At 50.8% G+C, this 23668-nt stretch overlaps 1 protein-coding gene and 1 pseudogene across 1 annotated transcript in view; one reads left to right on the top strand and one right to left on the bottom strand.

Annotated features, from left to right (window-relative positions):
• Positions 1-799: 799 nt before the first annotated feature.
• LOC143810132 (alpha-1,4-N-acetylglucosaminyltransferase-like) overlaps positions 800-23668 on the bottom strand; it is a 125522-nt gene continuing 102653 nt past the window's right edge. The window contains exons 2-3 of the mRNA XM_077293021.1: positions 4336-4842; positions 800-1398 (exon numbers count right to left, since the gene is read on the bottom strand). Coding sequence (XP_077149136.1) covers positions 820-1398; positions 4336-4821 — 1065 coding nt within the window. The 5' untranslated portion in view covers positions 4822-4842 and the 3' untranslated portion in view covers positions 800-819. The remainder of the gene's footprint in view (positions 1399-4335; positions 4843-23668) is intronic.
• Positions 10483-11970, top strand: LOC143804034 (piwi-like protein 1 pseudogene; annotated as a pseudogene).

Raw genomic sequence — 23668 nt, forward strand, 5'->3', positions numbered from 1 at the left:
TCCGTTGGTCCCCGGATCGAAGCGGCTGGTTACCGACGCACCTTGCGACGCCCCGGTGACCGCTCCATGCATTGCGGTCTCGCAAGATGATGACGTGCGGTCTCGCGAGACCACTACGTCATCATCTCGCGAGACCTCAATGCACTCTTCAGACCGGAGCGGGCGAGGAGCATCGGTAACCGGCCGCTTCGATCCGGGTCCAACGGAGGGTGAGTACATAACTATTTTTTATTTTAATTCTTTTTTTTAACAGGGATATGGTGCATACTACGTGACTAGCCAATATACTATGTGATTGGGCAATATACTATGTGGCTCTGTGCTGTATACTATGTGTCTGTGCTGTATACTACGTGGCTCTGTGCTGTATACTATGTGGCTGGGCAATATAGTATGTGGCTGGGCAATATACTATGTGACTGTGCAATATACTATGTGGCTGGGCAATATACTATGTGGCTGGGCAATATACTGCACGGCTGGGCAATATACTACGTGGCTGGGCAATATACTATGTGGGCTGTGCAATATACTATGTGGGCTGTGCAATATACTACGTGGACATGCATATTCTAGAATACCCGATGCGTTAGAATCGGGCCACCATCAAGTGTATTTAAATAAAGGAAGTTATCATCTTTTGCCAATCTCTAATCTCGGTAGACGTTTTATTCAAGATCAGCGATAATATAAAAACGCACATAACAAAGATTAGTGTTTACTTTCCTTTACTGATATAAACTTTTTTAAATGTACTATTCTTTCTTTTATTACTTTAATATATTATAAAGTACTTTTTATATGGCAGTCTCCCCCTTCCTAGGAGACAGTTTTATTTAAAACTCCTTTATAAGTGGAAGGGCAATATTGTTTATAGAGATGTTCTACCAAGGTGTTGCTTCCAACCACCATGGATATTCTTTCTTTATTCATATAGTTCCAGAGATGAAGAGCATATGAATCTTTAAAGGATGGCACATTTTTCCAAACCTCAAAGTACCTTCTCCAAGATGAATGATAAATGGGATAGAAACGTTCGGGATGAAAGTAGGAGACATTTTCACATTTAACATGATCTACAGATGTGAACTTGGGAACACAATGCTTCTTCACAACACGCGTGAAAAGTCCAGGCCCTTGATGTCCCCATTCATTGCCTTTATAATTCTGTACAAAGTTTTCCATAAGCTCCCATGTCAGTTTGTGATGTGGAGAAAGACCAAAAACACTACTGCTGGTATGTTGTAAGTTTTCTGCAGCTAGAAAATTGTCTTCAAGAATGGGCTGAATGGAAATTACATCAGTATCCATGTAAATGCCTCCATATTTCCACATCATAGCCAATCTGCCAGCATTTGATTTATTATTTGTCCAGTAGATTTCTTTCTTTGGGTCTATCTAAGCATACAAAAATAATAATAACAGAATTATATAAACATTTTTATTTCAAATTAATTATTTAAAAGAACATTTTTTACTTTAGAGCAAGTTCTCAGATAATCTAGCAATAATTGCTCTGTGGAAACAGTAACTTTAGATTACTTTGAGACACTATAGATGTAATTTGTCATCACAATATGTTATTTTTTTTGTTAAAAGAATAGAATCCGACATGCACAGTCGCTTTAGGGAGCAATATTTTCAGAATCTGTACCTATTAGGATGATAGTTAAATAGGACATTTCAAATTTTTTTTTATATATTAGCAATCAAAATATTTGGCACATAATGAGTTACCTTTTTTCAGTCCAAGTGGACGTTATCATACAGTTTTGTCTGGGGGCGTTTACTCCTTTTTATTCTATGACATTGACCAATGAAAAGCAAGCAGTAACACAGCAGAAAAATTACAAGTCCCCACCATTGCTTAGAGCAGATTTCTCAGTGTGTGAGATATAGGAATATATCCATGATCTCCTTGGACTAATATCTTGCATGATTAGAAATTGCTTGAGCACAGTATAGGTGACTAGCACATTTCAGATAAGCTCCCTTTGGGGGGAGGGGCAGCAAAGTTGAATTTTTAACTGTGTTACATTATAAACACTACTATCAACTCTACTCCGTTCCTAGGATCTTCACCTCTGCTGAAGTGCTCTCGCCCGAATTGTGTCCATCCAGTAACTTTCCCTGCACCCTGCACAGTGCGGAGAAATTCAGTTCTTCTCCATTCTAATATATGGGGACATCTATGGTTTCCTGCACAGATTCTTAGAATTACCAATATGCAGGGCAAATCAATGAAACAATTTTGTGAAATACCTTAATTTTTAGAAGCGTTGGAAGTTCTAGAGGTTGAGACAAGAGATGACCAAACCTGCCAAGATTCGAATTGCCAAATCATGATTTTACATTGAAATTTGATTAGGAGTGACGTTATTTGCTACAAATAAAATGTTCATTAATGTGCTCTGAGGTTTCTCCAGACCTTAAAGCTAAACCTAAAATGTAAAATTAAAATAATAGCTCAGCAGTCACCTATACCAGGTCTTCTTTTCCCCATACCCTATCATGTTTATTCTCTTTGAACTATGCACACAGTTTTGGATCTCTCGTGTTTATTAGGTCTCATACATCACTGTGCACAGTGCCATCACTCAGGTGCTGGATGTCGTAACACCGTGACATCATAAAATGTGCTGTAATGGCGCAGTGTCCAGTGATGTCGGCTACCTTAGTAAAGCCAGAAATCATGGTCTTGATTAATGAGGCTCTAAAAGATGAGCACAACGTGGAAAGGAAAAGAAGAGGCACATGGGTAGAGGGACAGTTGAGTGGTGAGGTGAGTATTACTAATTTTTTTAACAGTTTGTCTAGCCTTAGTTTGCATTTTTGTAAACTCGTTCAAATAAATCCATTTTAATTGAGAATCAAATTTCATAAAATGGTGGCATTTTCTATCCTTTAAATTAATTCTCTTATTTGTGTAGTGTCTTTGCTTTAACAAAAGTCACAATGCTCTACTAAATCCATCGAACAAAGGATACCACCACACTACATGGATCCAATCAATTCCTACACAACGGGGTCTGCCATTATCCATTTGTGGCACCCCAGGAGTCTAGTTGCCACAGTGGCATTGCCTCCCTCACATGTAGTAATGTTATGCCTGGAAGCAAGAAAGGGTCCCCTTACCAGGTGTCAGTAGGAGAGAAGTAGAGCAGAACCTGGGGAGTGGAGCTGTAATTAAACTCGCCCCAGAGCTGAGCTCTAGGAACTGGATACCAGTGTCCATGGTTGTGTAGGTACTGAAGTCCCGACAGCTAAATCCGGAAGGCAGGGGACTGCAGGTCTCCTGGCCCGATCTAATACCCCATGGCACAACAGCATACCAGAACCCAGAGCCGACACAAAGGAGAGGCACCTGTGATAGGCTCGAGCTGCCTGCCATATGGGCAACAGTTAGTTTTAATAACAGAGAGAGACAGTTAGCAGCAGGAGGGTGAGCTGTTAGGCAGCAAGGAAAAAGGGAGGACAGCACAGAAGGAAGGCCTCCGTACCTACCTGGCCAAGTGTATCCAAAAATTGCTTCCAGGCTGCCCGGCTTTCCATTATGATCTGTTACAAGTACCCCCATCTGTACCATCAACCATCAAGTAAAGGAAAAGAAAACTATAGCCCTTGTGTCATTCAGTGATTGCTTGCGCCCCGAGTCCTGCACCACAAGGTACAGAAAGCCTGACATAAATGGTAGCCCTGAGGCCCACTCCACCTGTGGGGAGCAGAAACATCCCAGCTGCGTCACCATCAGCCCCAGCAGTCTCCTTTAGCAGCGTCGGCCATCTGTTGCCGAACACCACAGGTGTTGTCATGTTAAATCCCATATACATATTCCCCATTTTACGTAACAGCCAGGGCCACGGAGTGGGATCACAGCCCCATGACTTCCCCAAAGAACTGTCCAACCCGCTTCCGTGTACCCCATGGCCCTGGTGGGTGTGTCACATTGTCAGCCTTTTAAACTGGAGATGCACTCAAAATATTCTTCCTGTGAATTCTGTTGACATTTCTGACAGAGAACCTAAAAAGTAACAGTTATATATGAAATTGTTTCCTAATGATTGTAAAAATATAGACGTCTTTTAAAGATTTATTTTCATTGTCTTATAAAATTGGGGTATAAAAAAACTATAAAAATATAATCAAGTTCTGTGTACTTGAGTATTTTTTTTATAAATAATGAGCAAGATATAACAAAATGCATGCAAGTCAAAAGAGGCCTTTTGGAAAATGAAAGTAAGATGTGGCATTGGAAAAAGAAAGCAATTATTTTCCTTTTTAATTGTATGAATTTTGTTAAATCTCCTCCATTATTTTGCATATAAAAACTCTTACCTTCTTAAACCATTCCTGAAATGGTGTGTCAGCAAACAATTCTTTTAACTTTAAAGGGAAAATGTAGATATTCTTATAAAATGAGAGGGATGGGTAATGTTTCTGAGCTTTCTTCTCATCATCTTCAGTGACTATGTCTCCTAGTCTTTTCATGAAGAAGACAACTGGTCTGTCCGGATACATTCGAGCTGCTGATTCCACAGAACATAAAACCAAGGATGGCTCATCCATTCTGTCTGTCGTTTCCATAAATAAGATATTTTTTCGTTGCTGAAGAACATCCCTTTCAAATACATATTCATCATTGAATGTTTGGCTAATATTGTAGCTGATTGCATTTTTTCCTCTTGAAGAATAAAATATCAAACTTTTGTGAATTAAGAAGTCAGGGATAAACATGTCTTTTTGTTTGATGGCTATTTTAGTTAAAAAACTGACAATTGCTATAAAAAGCACAATTATGAGAATTCTTAGTAGTTTCAACATAGTTGTGATGTCCTATGATATCTGTATAGGAAGAAAAAGTGACATAATTAGACTCAATTGAAGTGGTCCAACAGTTTATATAAGGATCTGAGATAATATTGGTCCACAAAGTTCCACAAAAGTCAACCTCAAACAGAGATGACTTAGAAGATCATCATTTTCCATTAGGGTTTCTTTCATATAGGTTGATAAAAGAAAACAAAACATTATGTCTCCCATGGATATCCTAAGGATAAAAAATAATTTTACAATATTTTTGAACTTGGATGTGTACATTGGCTGATTTTCTTTTTTAGTCCCAAGAAAACTAAGTCTGAAGCAGTGAGTTGGTCAAACATTAACTGGTTATAGAACTAGTGATTTAGAAACCTACTGATCACAAGCATGCCAATTCTAAATAAGGCTGATATTGAATCTTGATGAGAGTGGCACCATTTCTGAGTGCCAAATAACTTTCTAAAAACATAATTGTAATTTTACTTAATCTCTTTTTTGTCTGTACATTGTTGTAAATGTTTATAATTCTATGTTCAAAATCTGCAGTCAATCAGGTTTAATACTTATATCTTTGGTTAACTTAAGACTTGATGGATACAGCTATATACAGTATGGATCCAAGCACAGCTTGGTGTCCGCTTGGTGTGACGCATGCATTGCTACGGTGGCCGAAGACACAGGTCGGCGCCGGCGTCACGCGCACAGCGTCGGAGCACCATGGCACCTGAGACGCCGGAAGCCGACAAGCGTGCAGGGGCCTGTAGCACGCATGCGTACAAGCTGGATACGGTGCCGCAATAAAGAAACCAGTATAATGTGACGGTAGCGCAATGGTAATAAAATACAATCTAGTAGGTATGTATAGCGGTGTAAATCAATGGAAAACATAACAAATATCATCATAATGCTCACAAAAAATAACAAAAAGAAGGGCGGTCAATAATATATCTACTGGACAAAACGGGTAAGATACAAGACATAAAAATTAAGGGCAAGTTACATACAGAATGAAATATTAATCATAAGCTGCCACACAAACACAGAAAAAGAAGCAAAACAAGGAAACCATCATAATTAGTGTTGAGCGATACCGTCCGATACTTGAAAGTATCGGTATCGGAAAGTATCGGCCGATACCGTCACAGTATCGGAATCCAATCCGATACCGATACCCGATACCAATACAAGTCAATGGGACTCATGTATCGGACGGTATCCCTAATGGTTCCCAGGGTCTGAAGGAGAGGAAACTCTCCTTCAGGCCCTGGGAACCATATAAATGTGTAAAAGAAAGAATTAAAATAAAAAATATCGCTATACTCACCTGTCCGACGCAGCCGGGACTTCAGCGAGGGAACCGGCAGCGTTGTTTGTTTAAAAATCGCGCTATTACTTGGTTACGTGAATTCCCGGCTTGTGATTGGTCAGGTCGGCCATGTTGCCGGGACGCGGACCAATCACAGCAAGCCGTGACGAAATTACGTCACGGCTTGCTGTGATTGGTCCGCGTCCCGGCAATATGGCCGCCCTGACCAATCACAAGCCGGGACGTCACGGGAGGCTGGACACGCGCTCATTTTAAAATGGGCGCGTGTCCAGCCTCCCGTGACGTCACGGCTTGTGATTGGTTGCGCCGCGATCAACCAATCACAAGCCGGGAGGCTGGACGCGCTCATTTTGAAATGGGCGCGTGTCCAGCCTCCCGTGACGTCACGGCTTGTGATTGGTTGCGCCGCGATCAACCAATCACAAGCCGGGAGGCTGGACGCGCTCATTTTGAAATGGGCGCGTGTCCAGCCTCCCGGCTTGTGATTGGTTGACCGCGACGCAACCAATCACAAGCCGTGACGTCACGGGAGGCTGGACACGCGCCCTTTTTAAAATGAGCGCGTTTCCAGCCTCCCGTGACGTCACGGCTTGTGATTGGTTAATGGCGGCCATGTTGCCGGGACGCGGACCAATCACAGCAAGCCGTGACGTATTTTCGTCACGGCTTGCTGTGATTGGTCCGCGGCCCGGCAACATGGCCGCCCTGACCAATCACAAGCCGGGACTTCGCGTAACCATGTAAAAGCGGGAATTTTAAACAAACAACGCTGCCGGTTCCTGCGCTGAGGTCCCGGCTGCGTCGGACAGGTGAGTATAGCGATATTTTTTATTTTAATTCTCTATTTTACACATTTTAACATTAATGTTGTTCCGATACCCGATACCCGATACCACAAGAGTATCGGAATCCCGGTATCGGAATTCCGATACAGCAAGTATCGGCCGATACCCGATACTTGCAGCATCGGAATGCTCAACACTAATCATAATATAAAGTAACTTTCTGTAATGAATCCGTATATTCATACACTATATTGTTTCCAACAAATGATGAATCAAAATATAGCTTCTTATATTTCAGGAACGCCAGCTGGAAGAAGAATTCATATGTCCAATCATCCCCATCATCAAAAAGGACCGCCCATAGAAAACCAGCATGAGGTGGTGAGTACAAAATAAAAGGTTAAAATAAAGTTAAAATCATGGAGAATAACAAACATGTGTTAATAAACGGAAAATACCACTTCCACTATAAAAATGGAGCGAAACTAATTGTTTTGTTTAGCCCTTTTGGATAGATGGTATCTAATGCCCAGATCCATCTTGTCTCACAGCATGCTAGTTTTTGTTTAAGACCACCTCCTCGAATATTCGGGGTAATCATATCAATTCCCCTTATCATTAATAAAGAGCTGTCACACCCATGGAATTGTTTAAAATGCTGTGGTAATGTCCTAAGCGTGGTTACATCATCGTGGCCGGCCGCCTCCTCGATCCCCAGAATGTGCTCGCGGACACGCACCTTCAATTGACGAGAAGTCATACCAATGTAGATCAATCTACATGGACATAAAGCAAAATAAACCACATAGCGGGATGTACATGTAATGTTTTTTCTGATCTCATATGTTCTTGTTTCAGCTGAATTGAAAAATGTCATAGTGCGATCCACGTTGGGGCAGGCGACGCACCGGCCACAAGGAGTGCAACCACCCCTAGGACGTCCATTATCAAGGAAGGTAGGTCTTGGTTCATGATGGTAATGGCTGTGTACAAGATGGTCTCTGAGGTTTTTAGCCCATCTTATGGTGATATTAGGTGTAGGAGAGAGTAATTGACTTAAAACTGGATCAGTCTGAAGAATGGGCCATGCCCTCTGAAGGCAGCTTTTCATTCGAGAAAACTGGGCATGGTAGTTGGTGATAAATCTTATTTTCTTGTCACTTTTATCAACCTTCTGTCTATATAATAAGGATTGACGTGACGAATGCCTAGCTCTATTAAAGGCTCTTTTGACCACTCTACCACTATATCCCCTTTCTCGAAATCTCACACAAAGGTCCCGTGCATTACGTTGGAATTCATAATCGCTGGAACAGATTCTGCGGAGACGCAGAAACTGACCAACGGGGATGGAATCCACCAGAGGCTTGGGATGGGCGGAGGAAGCGTGGAGCAACATATTGGTGGACGTTTCCTTTCTGAAGATTGTTGTCTGTAGGATATCATCCTGATCTCTCCATACTTTAACATCAAGGAAATCAACCGTATTACCATCACAATGGTAAGTAATATGGATGTTCCTCTCATTACGGTTGATCTCCTCCATGAATTCCCTTAGTTGATCCAAATTCCCCTGCCAGATCAGAAAAATGTCGTTGATGTACCGCACCCAAAAGGGGATGCGGTCCATCGACACACTCCGATCTGACGGGGGGAGGTCCCTCTCCCACAGCCCCAGGAACAAGTTGGCATAGGACGGGGCATTTCGTCACCCCTTGAAAAAGGCCATCACGCCGAAACGCGCGTCGGGGCGGGTGCACACCGTGGTGGGATTGATCTCTGTGCTCCGCAGGTAAATTGTATACCATGTATCTTGTAATAGGCCATTTAATACCAATATAGTGCCTGTGTTGCCAGCTCAGAGGATTACATTGTGTATATATATATTTAGATCATGATCATTTTCATTCCTCTGTATATTCAAAGCCATTTGCATGGTGTGCACCCTTGCGTTTCCAAACATGTGTGAAACGGCATGTGCCTTGTTTTTCCTGTGTCTCCTGTTCTGATCATTTTTCTAATAAAGTATTTTTTACATTTATTACTAAAGTCTTTGGGGTATATTTGATCGTCAAATGACATGGGACCTCATGGGGATCGCCCCTGGAAACATTTCTAACTCCAAGGTCACAGCTGTCTGAGCTGTTGTCAGAGTTTCATGCCATTTTTACAGGTGCAACAAAAAACATACAAAAACGAAACCAAAATGGATTTTGCTGGGAAATATGTTAAGGTACATCCTTTCCAGGGTAATGACTTGTACATAAGGCAAAATAATTAACCCCAGGCCAAAATGTTCCTCCACCACTAGGGCTATGTTCACACGCAGTGTTTTTGATGCATTTTTCAAGTTTTACATTGCTTTCAACCAATACAAATGCATTGTAACATTTAACAACCCTAGCTGGCCATGTGGTGTGTGACACATAAGGAGACACATCTTGTTTCATTTATGAAGGAGGAACTCTTAAAGTCACAAAGACTATTTTTAGAGGGGCATCAGGCGACATTAATTTTATTAAAGTGCCATTATTAAACAGTTGGTCTCCTATGCTGTTATTGCCTATGCAGTGAGTGGCTGGGCTGCCAACAATTACAACGCACCCCAACACCACTTTCATGAGAGGTACAGGAGGGCTTCCTGAAAAAATGCCCTGCTATCACGTCATATGCACCCCAATAAGCCAGGTACTGGATGGCCACAGGAAAACCCACTACACATTCTTCAGTTAGTCCTGCCATACTGTTTTCTTATGTATTAACTGCAAGGCCTGCCCTTCTTCCAAGTCATATGCACCCCAATAAGCCTTTGAACCCAGGTACTGGATGGCCACAGGAAAACCCACTTCACATTCTTCAGTTGGTCCTGCCATACTGTTTTCTTATGTATTAACTGCAAGGCCTGCCCTGCTACCAAGTCATATGCACCCCAATAAGCCTTTGAACCCAGGTACTGGATGGCCACAGGAAAACCCACTTCACATTCTTTAGTTGGTCCTGCAATACTGTTTCCTTATGCATTAAATGCAAGGGCCGCCTTGACCCAAATTTGCACGCACCCCAATCCCCCTTGGAAGAAACATGGAGGAGGGCCTCATAAAAAAACTGTCCCATTACAAAGGAGCAGGTCTCCTAGACTTGCAATGCCCATACACTAAGTGTATGGGCTGACAAACATTTCCCCATGGGGGATACATTTTTTTAAAATATTTAATTGGTATCATAGACACCCTTGCTAAAAAATTGACTGTAGCAGCACGGAACATGTGAACCCTGCTGATCTAGTGGTGGAGAAACTAGGCCCAATTTAAAGGAGCTGGTCTCCTAGACTTGTATTGCCCATACACTAAGTGCATGGCCCGACAAACATTTCCCCATGGGGGTTACAGCTTCAAAAAAATATTAATGCGCAGTATCATAGACATCCTTGCCCAGAAATTGAATGGCTGTAGCAGCATACAAGAAGGGTGAAGAATAAGTAAACATTATTGAATGTCTCATTAAAACTAGGCACAATTAACACTAGTGCGTGGTTTGTGTATGAAGTAAAAGATGAGCTGAAGAGCCAGATCCCGCGCCCGTGGCCAAGCTCGTGTGCAGGAGCAGGCCCCACAAAGACCACCTGGATAGGTACAGCAGCCCCAAGGACCCTGGCCAGCAGTCAGATCTCAGCAGTCAGTGCCTGAACTTTTGCAAGTTGGAAGAGGGCACCAGAGAGGTTTGCTGGCAGCGGCAGCAGAGAGACCATCGCCAGAGGTTCTGAAGGTGTCTATCGGGGAACAGAGCGGCCGTTGGAATGACTTCCATGACGTCGGGTTGAACACCCAGCAGACTATCAAACACGTCCAAAAATCGAAACTGGTACCTTTGGAACCAAGATTGCTCTTTTGGCCAACCACATCAAGCTGGTGTCCCGACCACAGCAGGCCCTGTACCAGTATCACCTTGACTTCAATGCCGCCATGGAGTCCAAGAGTTTGCGGTATGGCCTCCTGTACCAGCATGAAGAAACCATCGGGAAGGCGCTGACGTTGATGGAACTGTGTTGTTTTTACCAAAAAGTCTGAATAAGGTCACTGAGGTGTTCAGCCAAACTCGAAATGGAGAGAACAATCACCCTGACCAATGAGCTTCCACCGACATCGCCCACCTGCTTCCATTTCTATAACATAATTTCCCGAAGACTCCTGAAGATAATGGTTATGAAGCAGATAGGATGCGACTATTACAACCGGAGCAATGCCACCAAAGTCAGAGCCCATCGACTCGCCATCTGCCCTGGGTTTTCCACCTCCATCCTCCAGTACGAGTCCAGCGTCATGTTGAGCATTGATGTCAGCCATAAAGTCCTCGAAACGAGACTGTGCACGACATCATGAGCAGCCTCTACTCCTCGTGTGGCCCTCAGAGGTTCAAGGACACCAGCTGCAAGGAGCTGATTGGACAGATCGTCCTCACCAAGTCCAACACTAAAACCTACCTTATAGACGGGATCGCCTGGAACATGACTACAGCGTCCACCTTCAAGAAGGCAGATGGAAGCAAGATCATCTTTGTGGACTGCTATCAGAACCAATACAATGAACAAGTGAAAGACATGATCCAGCCATTAATTGTGAACGTCCCCCAGAGCCCCAAGCCGGGAGCCACAGACAGAGCCATGATACTGGTGCCAGAGTTCTGTAACCTAACAGGTCTGACCGACAGAATGAGAACCGACGTCAACATCAATAAAGACCTGGCCATTCACACTCGCTTACCATCAGAACAGAGGGAGTGGCAAGTTGGGAAGTTCATGAACTACACACACATGGATGACAGAGTTCAGAAAGAGCTACGTGACTGGGGTCTGAATTTTGTTACCGAACTGCTACAGTTCGAAGGGAGAATCACACCTCCGGAAATAAATCATGCAAAAAGACAAATCTGCGAAATATAATCCGCAGTTTGCTGATTGGTTTGCGAGAGCAGAGGGGTCCCGTCCTGATCAGCCCCCGAGATATGAATAATTGGCTGCTCTTTTACACCCGGAGATATTAGAATGCAGCAAACGCTCTTCTGCAGAACCTGTTCCAGATCACACAGCAAATGTGCATCAAGATGAACTGGGTGGTGTTGGTTGAAGTCGAGGACTTTTTTGGGGGGGTTTTGGTGATTTTCTGAAATAAATAAAAATGAGTTGAACAAGGCTAGCAGACAGAACTATGCAACTTATGCTTGCAAACAGAAGATTTTTACACCACAGATACACCAGGCCTCAGCCTGACATAACAGACTGTATAAATTTTCTTAAATTATTTTTTGTAAAACAATAAATACTGAGTATATCAAGTCTAGCATACAGAACAATGAAACGTATGCCTGCAAACAGAAGATTTTTACACCACAGATACACCAGGTGTGTGATGGAGATAACAGACTGTATATATACCGTATATACTCGAGTATAAGCCGAGATTTTCAGCCCAAATTTTTGGGCTGAAAGTGCCCCCTCGGCTTATACTCGAGTCATGGTCAGCGGGTGAGGGGGAGAGGGCGCTGAGGCATACTTACCTAGTCCCGGCGATCCTGGCGCTCCCCTGCCCGTCCCACGGTCTCCAGGTGCAGCAGCTCTTCCCCTGTTCAGCGGTCACGTGGGACCGCTCATTAGAGAAATGAATAGGCGGATCCACCTCCCATAGGGGCGGAGCCGCATAATTCATTTCTCTAATCAGCGGTGCCGGTGACCGCTGACAGAGGAAGAGGCTGCGGCACCGAAGACCAGCTGTCCGGGGGAAGGAGCCAGGGACGCCGGGAGCAGGTAAGTATCACATATTCACCTGTCCGCGTTCCACCCGCCGGGCGCTGTCTCCATCTTCCCGGCGTCTCTCTCTCCACACTGACTGTGCAGGTCAGAGGGCTCGATGACGCATATAGTGTGCGCGCCGCCCTCTGCCTGATCAGTCAGTGCAGAGAGACGCCGGGAAGATGGCGCCGAGGAGCTGCAAGCAAGAGAGGTGAGTATGTGTTTTATTATTTTTATTGCAGCAGCAGCACATCTATGGGGCAATAATGGTGCAGAGCACTATTTGGCACAGCTATGGGGCAATGGTGCAGAGCACTATATGGCACATCTATGGGGCAATAATGGTGCAGAGCACTATATGGCACAACTATGGGGCAATAATGGTGCAGAGCACTATATGGCACAGCTATGGGGCAATGGTGCATAGCACTATATGGCACATCTATGGGGCAATAATGGTGCAGAGCACTATATGGCACAGCTATGGGGCAATGGTGCAGAGCACTATATGGCACAGCTATGGGGCAATAATGGTGCAGAGCACTATATGGCACAGCTATGGGGCAATAATGGTGCAGAGCACTATATGGCACAGCTATGGGGCAATGGTGCAGAGCACTATATGGCACAGCTATGGGGCAATAATGGTGCAGAGCACTATATGGCACAGCTATGGGGCAATAATGGTGCAGAGCACTATATGGCACAGCTATGGGGCAATGGTGCAGAGCACTATATGGCACATCTATGGGGCAATAATGGTGCAGAGCACTATATGGCACAGCTATGGGGCAATGGTGCAGAGCACTATATGGCACAGCTATGGGGCAATAATGGTGCAGAGCACTATATGGCACAGCTATGGGGCAATAATGGTGCAGAGCACTATATGGCACAGCTATGGGGCAATGGTGCAGAGCACTATATGGCACATCTATGGGGCAATAATGGTGCAGAGCACTATATGGCACAGCTATGGGGCAATAATGGTGCAGAGCACTATATGGCACAGCTATGGGGCAATAATGAATGGGGCAGAGCACTATATGGCACAGCTATGGGGCAATAATGGTGCAGAGCACTATATGGCACAGCTATGGGACAATAATGGTGCAGAGCACTATATGGCACAGCTATGGGGCAATTATGAACGGTGCAGAGCACTATATAGCACAGCTATGGGGCCATAATGAACGGTGCAGAGCACTATATGGCACAGCTATGGGGCCATAATGAACGGTATGGAGCATCTATTTTTATTTTTGAAATTCACCGGTAGCTGCTGCATTTTCCACCCTAGGCTTATACTCGAGTCAATAAGTTTTCCCAGTTTTATGTGGCAAAATTAGGGGGTCGGCTTATACTCGGGTCGGCTTATACTCGAGTATATACGGTATATTTTTTTTAAAAAACAATAAATGCTGAGTAGACCAAAGGTAGCAGACAGAAGAATGCAACATATTATTATTACTATTATTATTATTTATTGTTATAGCGCCATTTATTCCATGGTGCTTTACATGTGAGGAGGGGTATACATAAAAACAAGTACAATAATCTTAAACAATACAAGTCATAACTGGTACAGGAGGAGTGAGGACCCTGCCCGCGAAGGCTCACAATCTACAAGGGATGGGTGAGAATACAGTAGGTGAGGATAGAGCTGGTCATGCAGCGGTTTGGTCGATCGGTGGTTACTGCAGGTTGTAGGCTTGTCGGAAGAGGTGGGTCTTCAGGTTCTTTTTGAAGATTTCGATGGTAGGCGAGAGTCTGATGTGTTGTGGTAGAGGGTTCCAGAGTAGGGGTGATACGCGAGAGAAATCTTGTATACGATTGTGGGAAGAGAAGATAAGAGGGGAGTAGAGAAGGAGATCTTGTGAGGATCGGAGGTTGCATGTAGGTAAGTACCGGGAGACGAGGTCACAGATGTATGGAGGAGACAGGTTGTGGATGGCTTTGTATGTCACGGTTAGGGTTTTGTACTGGAGTCTCTGGGCAATGGGGAGCCAGTGGAGGGATTGACAGAGCGGAGAGGCCGGGGAATAGCGGGGGACAGGTGGCTTAGTCGGGCAGCAGAGTTTAGAATAGATTTGAGGGGTGCGAGAGTGTTCGAGGGGAGGCCACAGAGCAGGAGGTTGCAGTAGTCAAGGCGAGAGATGATGAGGGCATGGACTAGGGTTTTTGCAGATTCTTGGTTGAGGAATGAACGGATTCGTGAAATATTTTTGAGTTGAAGTCAGCAGGAAGTGGAAAGGGCTTGGATATGTGGTTTGAAGGAGAGAGCAGCGTCAAGGATTACCTCGAGGCAGCGAGCTTGTGGGACTGGGGAGAGTGGGCAGCCATTTACTGTAATGGTTAGGTTCGTTGGGGGGGTCGCGTGAGATGGGGGAAAGATGATGAATTCTGTTTTGTCCATGTTAAGTTTCAGAAATCTAGCGGAGAAGAAGGATGAAATAGTGGACAGACATTGAGGGATTCTGGTTAATTGGGAGGTGATATCTGGTCCAGAGATGTAGATCTGTGTGTCATCAGCATAGAGGTGATACTGAAAGCCATGAGATTCTATGAGCTATCCCAGGCCAAAGGTGTAAATAGAGAAGAGCAGGGGCCCACGGACTGAACCTTGCGGGACTCCGACAGATAGGGGGCGAGGTGAGGAGGTGGTGTGTGAGTGGGAGACGCTGAATGTCCGGTCTGTTAGGTATGATGAGATCCAGGATAGGGCCAAGTCTGTGATGCCAAGGGATGAGAGGGTCTGTAATAATAGGGAATGGTCCATTGTGTCAAAGGCAGCCGACAGGTCGAGGAAGAGGAGGACAGAGTAGTGTCGCTTGCTCTTGGCGGTTAAGAGGTCGTTGTTGACCTTAGTTAGGGCAGTTTCAATAGAATGGTGTGACCGGAAGCCAGATTGTAAGTGGTCAAAGAGGGAGCAAGAAGAGAGATGGGAGAACAGTTCAAGGTAAACGTGTTGTTCCAGTAGTTTGGAGGCATAAGGAAGAAGTGATATAGGGCGATAGCTAGATACAGAGGATGGGTCAAGAGAGGGCTTTTTGAGGATAGGTGTGATGGAGGAATGTTTAAAGCTTGAGGGGAAAACACCAGTTGTTAGTGATAGGTTGAAGAGATGGGTTAGGGTTGGGATGAAAACTGTGGTGAGGTTTGGGATGAGATGGGATGGGAGCAGGTCAAGTGCACAGGTGGTGAGATGCGATCTTGAGAGTAGAGTGGAGAGTTGATCTTCTGTAATGGTGGAGAAGTTGGTTTTGGAGGTGGAGGGCTGGGAAGTCGGGAGGAAGGGCTCTGGGGCTTGTTGACCAAAACTGTCTCTGATGCTATCAATCTTCTGCTTGAAAAATGAGGCAAAGTCTTCAGCGGAGATAAGTGGGGAGGGAGGAGGTGCTGGGGGACGGAGGAGAGAATTGAAGGTGTTGAATAACTGTTTAGGGTTGTGAGACAGGGAGGATATGTGAGATGAGAAGTAGGTTTGTTTAGCTGTGGCGAGTGTGGTCTTGAAAGTAGTGAGGGACTGTTTGAATACGATGAAGTGCTCGTTGGAGTGGGATCTTTTCCATCTGCACTCAGCAGCCCTGGAACCTTGCCTCAGTTGTTTGGTCAGGCTGGTGTGCCAGGGCTGTCTGTTGACTTTGCGAGCTTTGATATGTGTAAGTTGGGCAGCAGATTCCAAAGCTACAGCTATTGTGGTGTTATATAGAGCGACAGCGTCATCCGCATTGTGTATGGAACTTATGTCTGTGAAAGGGAGGAGGGATTCAGAGAATGAATGTAGGTCAAGATGTTTAAGATTTCGGCGAGGGTGTGAAAGTTTGTGGGGTGGGGATTGTAGACATGGAGTGGAGAGAAATGAGAATGTGAGAAGATTGTGGTCAGAGAGTGGAAGAGGTGAGTTAGAGAGGTTAGATAGGGAGCAGAGGCGGGTGAAGATGAGGTCCAGTGTATGACCATCTTTGTGAGTGGCTGCAGAAGACCATTGAGTGAGGCCAAAAGAGGAAGTGAGAGATAGAAGTTTAGTGGCAGCTGAGAGGGAAGTGTCAATGGGGATGTTGAAATCGCCCATGATGATAGTGGGGATGTCCGCAGAAAGGAAATGAATTAGCCAGGTGGTGAAGTGGTCAAAGAAGGTGGTGGCTGTCCCTGGGAAGCAGTAAATGGCAGCCAGTTGGAGGTTGGAGGGGGAGTAGATGTGCACAGAGTGCACCTCAAAGGAAGGGAGGGTAACAGAGGGTGGCAGTGGGATTGGGGTGAAGGAGCAGTTATCTGACAGGAGAAAACCAACTCCTCCGCCATGCTTGCCTGCAAAGCACGGATTTTGACACCACTGATACACCAGGCGTCAGCCAGAGATAACAGACTGATCAAAATGTGGCCTTTTTTTGGCACACCAAAATTGTGTCAAAAAGTTGGCTATGACACACAAAAATAAAATTGGAGTACTAAAATTTTAAGATATTTAGCACAATGATATGGGATGCGTGATGTGTGCAGCACACAGTGATAAATATAACAACTGTAGCTAAATTTTTGGGGGCCAGCTAAAGTTTTTTTGGGCAGCAAAATGATGTCCAAAAATGTTATAAGACACTAAAAAATATTAGATAGTATCCCCCAAAGAAAGACAGATTGTTAGGCCCACTCACATCTGATGCCTGGGCCCCCCCCAAAAAAAAAATAGGTAAAAAATTATATTTTCACGCTCTTGTTGTATTGCAATGACCTGGCTGTAGTCTGTAGCGTGACCAAGCAAATAAATGTTAAAAAAGGGGGCTATGGATTGCTTTATAACAAAATGGTATAATCTTAAAAATAATTTTAAAAAATTGCCACGTATAACTACAGCTAGGTATATATAAAACTAGCTATTGAACCCGTTCTGCGCCCGGGTGGCGAGCATTTATATTGGTATATGGTCTCCATGCTGCTCCCATCTTGCTCTCCCATCCTGTCATGTGCTGCTCCATCCTGCGCCCCCTTCCTGTCATGTGGTGCTCCATCCTGCATCCCCATCCTGTCATGTGCTCCCATCCTGCGCCCCCATCCTGTCATGTGCTGCTCCATCCTGCATCCCCATCCTGTCATGTGCTGTTCCATCCTGCGCCCCATCCTATTATGTGCTGCTCCATCCTGCGTCTCCATCCTGTCATGTGCTCCCATCCTGCGCCCCCATCCTGTGATATGCTGTCCCATCCTACACCCCCATCCTGTCATGTGTGTGCTCCCCCATTCTGTCATGTGCTGCTCCCATCCTGTGCCCCCATTCTGTCATGTGCTGCTCCCATCCTGTGCCCCCATTCTGTCATGTGCTGCTCCCATTCTGTCATGTGCTCCCATCCTGCACCCCCATCCTGTCATGTGTGCGCCCCCATTCTGTCATGTGCTGCTGCCATCGTGCGCCCCCATTCTGTCATGTGCAGCTCCAATCCTGTGCCCCCATTCTGTTGCAATGTGCTGCACCCATTCTGGCTGTTCCTGTTTCCATTCTGCTATATGTTGCTCTCATCTTTCTCTCTCCGGCTCTACTGCCCGAGTGCGACTGTGCTGAGTGCGGGCGGCTGTGCTGAGTGCGGGCGGCTGTGCTGAGTGTGGGCGGCTGTGCGTGGCTGTGCTGAGTGCGGGCGGCTGTGCGTGGCTGTGCTGAGTGCGGGCGGCTGTGCTGAGTGCAGGCGGCTGTGCGTGGCTGTGCTGAGTGAGGGCGGCTGTGCTGAGTGCCGACGGCTGTGCTGAGTGCCAGCGGCTGTGCTGGGTGCCGGCGGCTGTGCGTGGCTGTGCTGAGTGCAGGAGGCTGTGCGTGGCTGTGCTGAGTGCGGGTGGCTGTGCTGAGTGCAGGCAGCTGTGCGTGGCTGTGCTGAGTGAGGGCGGCTGTGCTGAGTGTCGGCGGCTGTGCTGAGTGCCGGCGGCTGTGCTGGGTGCCGGCAGCTGTGCGTGGCTGTGCTGAGTGTGGGCGGCTGTGCTGAGTGCGGGCGGCTGTGCGTGGCGGTGGTGAGTGCGGGCGGCTGAGCGTGGCGGTGCTGAGTGCAGGTGGCTGTGCTGAGTGCGGGCGGCTGTGCGTGGCTGTGCTGAGTGCGGGTGGCTGTGCTGAGTGCAGGCGGCTGTGCTGAGTGCGGGTGGCTGTGCATGGTGGTGCTGAGTGCAGGCAGCTGTGCTGAGTGCGGTCGCCTGTGCGTGGCTGTGCTGACTGCGGGCGGCTGTGCTGAGTGCGGGCGGCTGTGCTGAGTGCGGGCGGCTGTGCTGAGTGCGGGAGGCTGTGCTGAGTGCAGGAGGCTGTGCGTGGCTGTGCTAAGTGCGGGCGGCTGTGCTGAGTGCGGGGGGCTGTGCGTGGTGGTGGTGAGTGCGGGTGGCTGTTTGTGGCGGTGCTGAGTGCGGGCGGCTGTGCTGAGTGCGGGAGGCTGTGCTGAGTGCGGGAGGTTGTGCTGAGTGCAGGAGGCTGTGCGTGGCTGTGCTAAGTGCGGGCGGCTGTGCTGAGTGCGGGGGGCTGTGCGTGGTGGTGGTGAGTGCGGGCGGCTGTTTGTGGCGGTGCTGAGTGCGGGCGGCTGTGCTGAGTGCGGGCGGCTGTGTTGAGTGCATGAGGCTGTGCTGAGTGCGGGAGGCTGTGCTGAGTGCAGGAGGCTGTGCGTGGCTGTGCTAAGTGCGGGCGGCTGTGCTGAGTGCGGGGGGCTGTGCGTGGTGGTGGTGAGTGCGGGCGGCTGTGTGTGGTGGTGCTGAGTGCGGGCGGCTGTGCATGGCGGTACTGAGTGCGGGCAGCTCTGCGTGGCGGTGCTGAGTGCAGGCGGCCCTGCGTGGCGGTGGTGAGTGTGGGCGGCTGTGCGTGGTGGTGCTGAGTGCGGGCAGCTGTGCGTGGCAGTGGTGAGTGCGGGCGGCTGTGCGTGGCGGTGCTGAGAGTGCAGGCGGCTGTGCGTGGCGGTGCTGAGGGCAGGCGGCTGTGCGTGGTGGTATTGAGTGCGGGCGGCTGTTCGTGGCGGTGGTGAGTGTGGGCGGCTGTACTGAGTGCGGGCGGCTGTGCTGAGTGCGGGCGGCTGTGCATGGCGGTGCTGAGTGCAGGTGGCTGTGCTGAGTGCGGTCGGCTGTGCGTGGCTGTGCTGAGTGCGGGCGGCTGTGCTGAGTGCGGGCGGCAGTGCTGAGTGCCGGCTGCGGTGCTGAGTGCCGGTGGCTGTGCTGAGTGCCGGCGGCTGTGCTGAGTGCGGGAGGCTGTGCTGAGTGCGGGAGGATGTGCTGAGTGCGGGAGGCTGTGCGTGGCTGTGCTGAGTGCGGGCGGCTGTGCTGAGTGTGGGCGGCTGTGCGTGGCGGTGGTGAGTGCGGGCGGCTGTACGTGGCGGTGCTGAGTGCGGGCGGCGGTGCTGAGTGCGGGCGGCTGTGCGTGGCGGTGCTGAGTGCGGGCGGCTGTACATGGCGGTGCTGAGTGCGGGTGGCTGTGCGTGGCGGTGCTGAGTGCGGGCGGCTGTGCGTGGCTGTGCTGAGTGCGGGCGGCAGTGCTGAGTGCCGGCTGCGGTGCTGAGTGCCGGTGGCTGTGCTGAGTGCCGGCGGCTGTGCTGAGTGCGGGAGGCTGTGCTGAGTGCGGGAGGATGTGCTGAGTGCGGGAGGCTGTGCGTGGCTGTGCTGAGTGCGGGCGGCTGTGCTGAGTGTGGGCGGCTGTGCGTGGCGGTGGTGAGTGCGGGCCGCTGTACGTGGCGGTGCTGAGTGCGGGCGGCTGTGCTGAGTGCGGGCGGCTGTGCGTGGCGGTGCTGAGTGCGGGCGGCTGTACATGGCGGTGCTGAGTGCGGGTGGCTGTGCGTGGCGGTGCTGAGTGCGGGCGGCTGTGTGTGGCGGTGCTGAATGTGGGCGGCTGTGCGTGGCGGTGCTGAGTGCGGGCGGCTGTGCGTGGCGGTGCTGAGTGCGGGCGGCTGTGCGTGGCGGTGCTGAGTGCGGGCGGCTGTGTGTGGCGGTGCTGAGTGCGGGTGGCTGTGCGTGGCGGTGCTGAGTGCAGGCGGCTGTGCGTGGCGGTGCTGAGTGCGGGTGGCTGTGCTTGGCGGTGGTGAGTGCGGGTGGCTGTGCGTGGCGGTGCTGAGAGTGCAAGCGGCTGTGCGTGGCGGTGCTGAGTGCGGGCGGCTGTGCATGGCGGTGGTGAGTGCGGGCGGCTGTGAGTCGCGGTTATGAGTGCGGGGGGCTGTGCATGGCGGTGGTGAGTGCGGGCGGCTGTGCGTGGCGGTGCTGAGTGCGGGCGGCTGTGTGTGGCGGTGCTGAGTGCGGGCGGCTGTGCGTGGCGGTGCTGAGTGCGGGCGGCTGTGCGTGGCGGTGCTGAGTGCAGGCGGCTGTGCGTGGCAGTGCTGAGTGCGGGTGGCTGTGCTTGGCGGTGGTGAGTGCCGGCGGCTGTGCGTGGCGGTGCTGAGAGTGCAAGCGGCTGTGCGTGGCGGTGCTGAGTGCGGGCGGCTGTGCATGGCGGTGGTGAGTGCGGGCGGCTGTGAGTCGCGGTTGTGAGTGCGGGCGCCTGTGCATGGCGGTGGTGAGTGCGGGTGGCTGTGCGAGGCGGTGCTGAGTGCGGGCAGCTGTGCGTGGCGGTGCTGAGTGCGGGCGGCTGTGCATGGTGGTGCTGAGTGCGGGCGGTTGTGCGTGGCAGTGGTGAGTGCGGGCGGCTGTGCGTGGCGGTGCTGAGAGTGCAGGCGGCTGTGCGTGGCGGTGCTGAGGGCAGGCGGCTGTGCGTGGTGGTATTGAGTGCGGGCGGCTGTTCGTGGCGGTGGTGAGTGTGGGCGGCTGTACTGAGTGCGGGCGGCTGTGCGTGGCGGTGCTGAGTGCGGGCGGCGGTGCATGGCGGTGCTGAGTGCGGGCTGCTGTGCGTGGCGGTGCTGAGTGCGGGCGGCTGTGCGTGGCAGTGCTGAGTGCGGGTGGCTATGCGTGGCGGTGCTGAGTACGGGCAGCTGTGCGTGGTGGTGCTGAGTGCGGGCGGCTGTGCGTGACGGTGCTGAGTGCGGGCGGCTGTGCGTGGCGGTGCTGAGTGCGGGCGGCTGTGCGTGGCGGTGCTGAGTGTGGGGGGCTGTGCGTGGCTGTGCTGAGTGCGTGCGGCTGTGCGTGGCGGTGCTGAGTGCGGGCGGCTGTGCGTGGCGGTGCTGAGTGCGGGCGGCTGTGCGTGGCGGTGCTGAGTGCGGGCGGCTGTACGTGGCGGTGCTGAGTGCGGGCCGCTGTGCGTGGCGGTGCTGAGTGTGGGCGGCTGTGCTTGGCGGGGGTGAGTGTGGGCGGCTGTGCGTGGCGGTGCTGAGAGTGCAAGCGGCTGTGCGTGGCGGTGCTGAGTGCGGGCGACTGTGCGTGGCGGTGGTGAGTGCGGGCGGCTGTGCATGGCGGTGGTGAGTGCGGGCGGCTGTGCGTGGCGGTGCTGAGTGCGGGCGGCTGTGTGTGGTGGTGCTGAGTGCGGGCGGTTCTGCGTGGCGGTGGTGAGTGCAGGCGGCTGTGCATGGGAGTGCTGAGAGTGCGGGCGGCTGTGCGTGGCGGTGCTGAGTGCGGGCGGCTGTGCGTGGCGGTGGTGAGTGTGGGCGGCTGTGCTGAGTGCGGGCCGCTGTGCTGAGTGCGGGCGGCTGTGCATGGCGGTGCTGAGTGCAGGTGGCTGTGCTGAGGGCGGTCGGCTGTGCGTGGCTGTGCTGAGTGCGGGCGGCTGTGCTGAGTGCGGGCGGCTGTGCTGAGTGCGGGCGGCTGTGCTGAGTGCGGGCAGCTGTGCTGAGTGCGGGTGGCTGTGCTGAGTGCCGGTGGCTGTGCTGAGTGCCGGAGGCTGTGCTGAGTGCGGGAGGCTGTGCGTGGCTGTGCTGAGTGCAGGCGGCTGTGCTGAGTGCAGGCGGCTGTGCGTGGCGGTGCTGAGTGCGGGCGGCTGTGCGTGGCGGTGCTGAGTGCGTGCGGCTGTGCGTGGCGGTGCTGAGTGCGGGCGGCTGTGCGTGGCGGTGCTGAGTGCGGGCGGCTGTGCGTGGCGGTGCTGAGTGCGGGCGGCTGTACGTGGCGGTGCTGAGTGCGGGCCACTGTGCGTGGCGGTGCTGAGTGTGGGCGGCTGTGCTTGGCGGGGGTGAGTGTGGGCGGCTGTGCGTGGCAGTGCTGAGAGTGCAAGCGGCTGTGCGTGGCGGTGCTGAGTGCGGGCGACTGTGCGTGGAGGTGGTGAGTGCGGGCGGCTGTGCATGGCGGTGGTGAGTGCGGGCGGCTGTGCGTGGCGGTGCTGAGTGCGGGCGGCTGTGTGTGGTGGTGCTGAGTGCGGGCGGTTCTGCGTGGCGGTGGTGAGTGCAGGCGGCTGTGCGTGGGAGTGCTGAGAGTGCGGGCGGCTGTGCGTGGCGGTGCTGAGTGCGGGCGGCTGTGCGTGGCGGTGGTGAGTGTGGGCGGCTGTGCTGAGTGCGGGCCGCTGTGCTGAGTGCGGGCGGCTGTGCATGGCGGTGCTGAGTGCAGGTGGCTGTGCTGAGGGCGGTCGGCTGTGCGTGGCTGTGCTGAGTGCGGGCGGCTGTGCTGAGTGCGGGCGGCTGTGCTGAGTGCGGGCGGCTGTGCTGAGTGCGGGCAGCTGTGCTGAGTGCGGGCGGCTGTGCTGAGTGCCGGTGGCTGTGCTGAGTGCCGGAGGCTGTGCTGAGTGCGGGAGGCTGTGCGTGGCTGTGCTGAGTGCAGGCGGCTGTGCTGAGTGCAGGCGGCTGTGCGTGGCGGTGGTGAGTGCGGGCGGCTGTGCGTGGCGATGCTGAGTGCGGGTGGCTGTGCTGAGTGCGGGCGGCTGTGCGTGGCGGTGCTCAGTGCGGGCGGCTGTGCGTGGCGGTGCTGAGTGCGGGCGGCTGTGCGTGGCGGTGCTGAGTGCGGGCGGCTGTGCATGGCGGTGATGAGTGCGGGCGGCTGTGCGTGGCAGTGCTGAGTGCGGGCAGCTGTGCGTGGCGGTGCTGAGTGCGGGCAGCTGTGCTTGGCGGTGGTGAGTGCGGGCGGCTGTGCTTGGCGGTGGTGAGTGTGGGCGGCTGTGCTGAG

This window comes from Ranitomeya variabilis, chromosome 2 (assembly GCF_051348905.1).
Source record: "Ranitomeya variabilis isolate aRanVar5 chromosome 2, aRanVar5.hap1, whole genome shotgun sequence".
In the NCBI taxonomy this organism is placed as follows: domain Eukaryota; kingdom Metazoa; phylum Chordata; class Amphibia; order Anura; family Dendrobatidae; genus Ranitomeya; species Ranitomeya variabilis.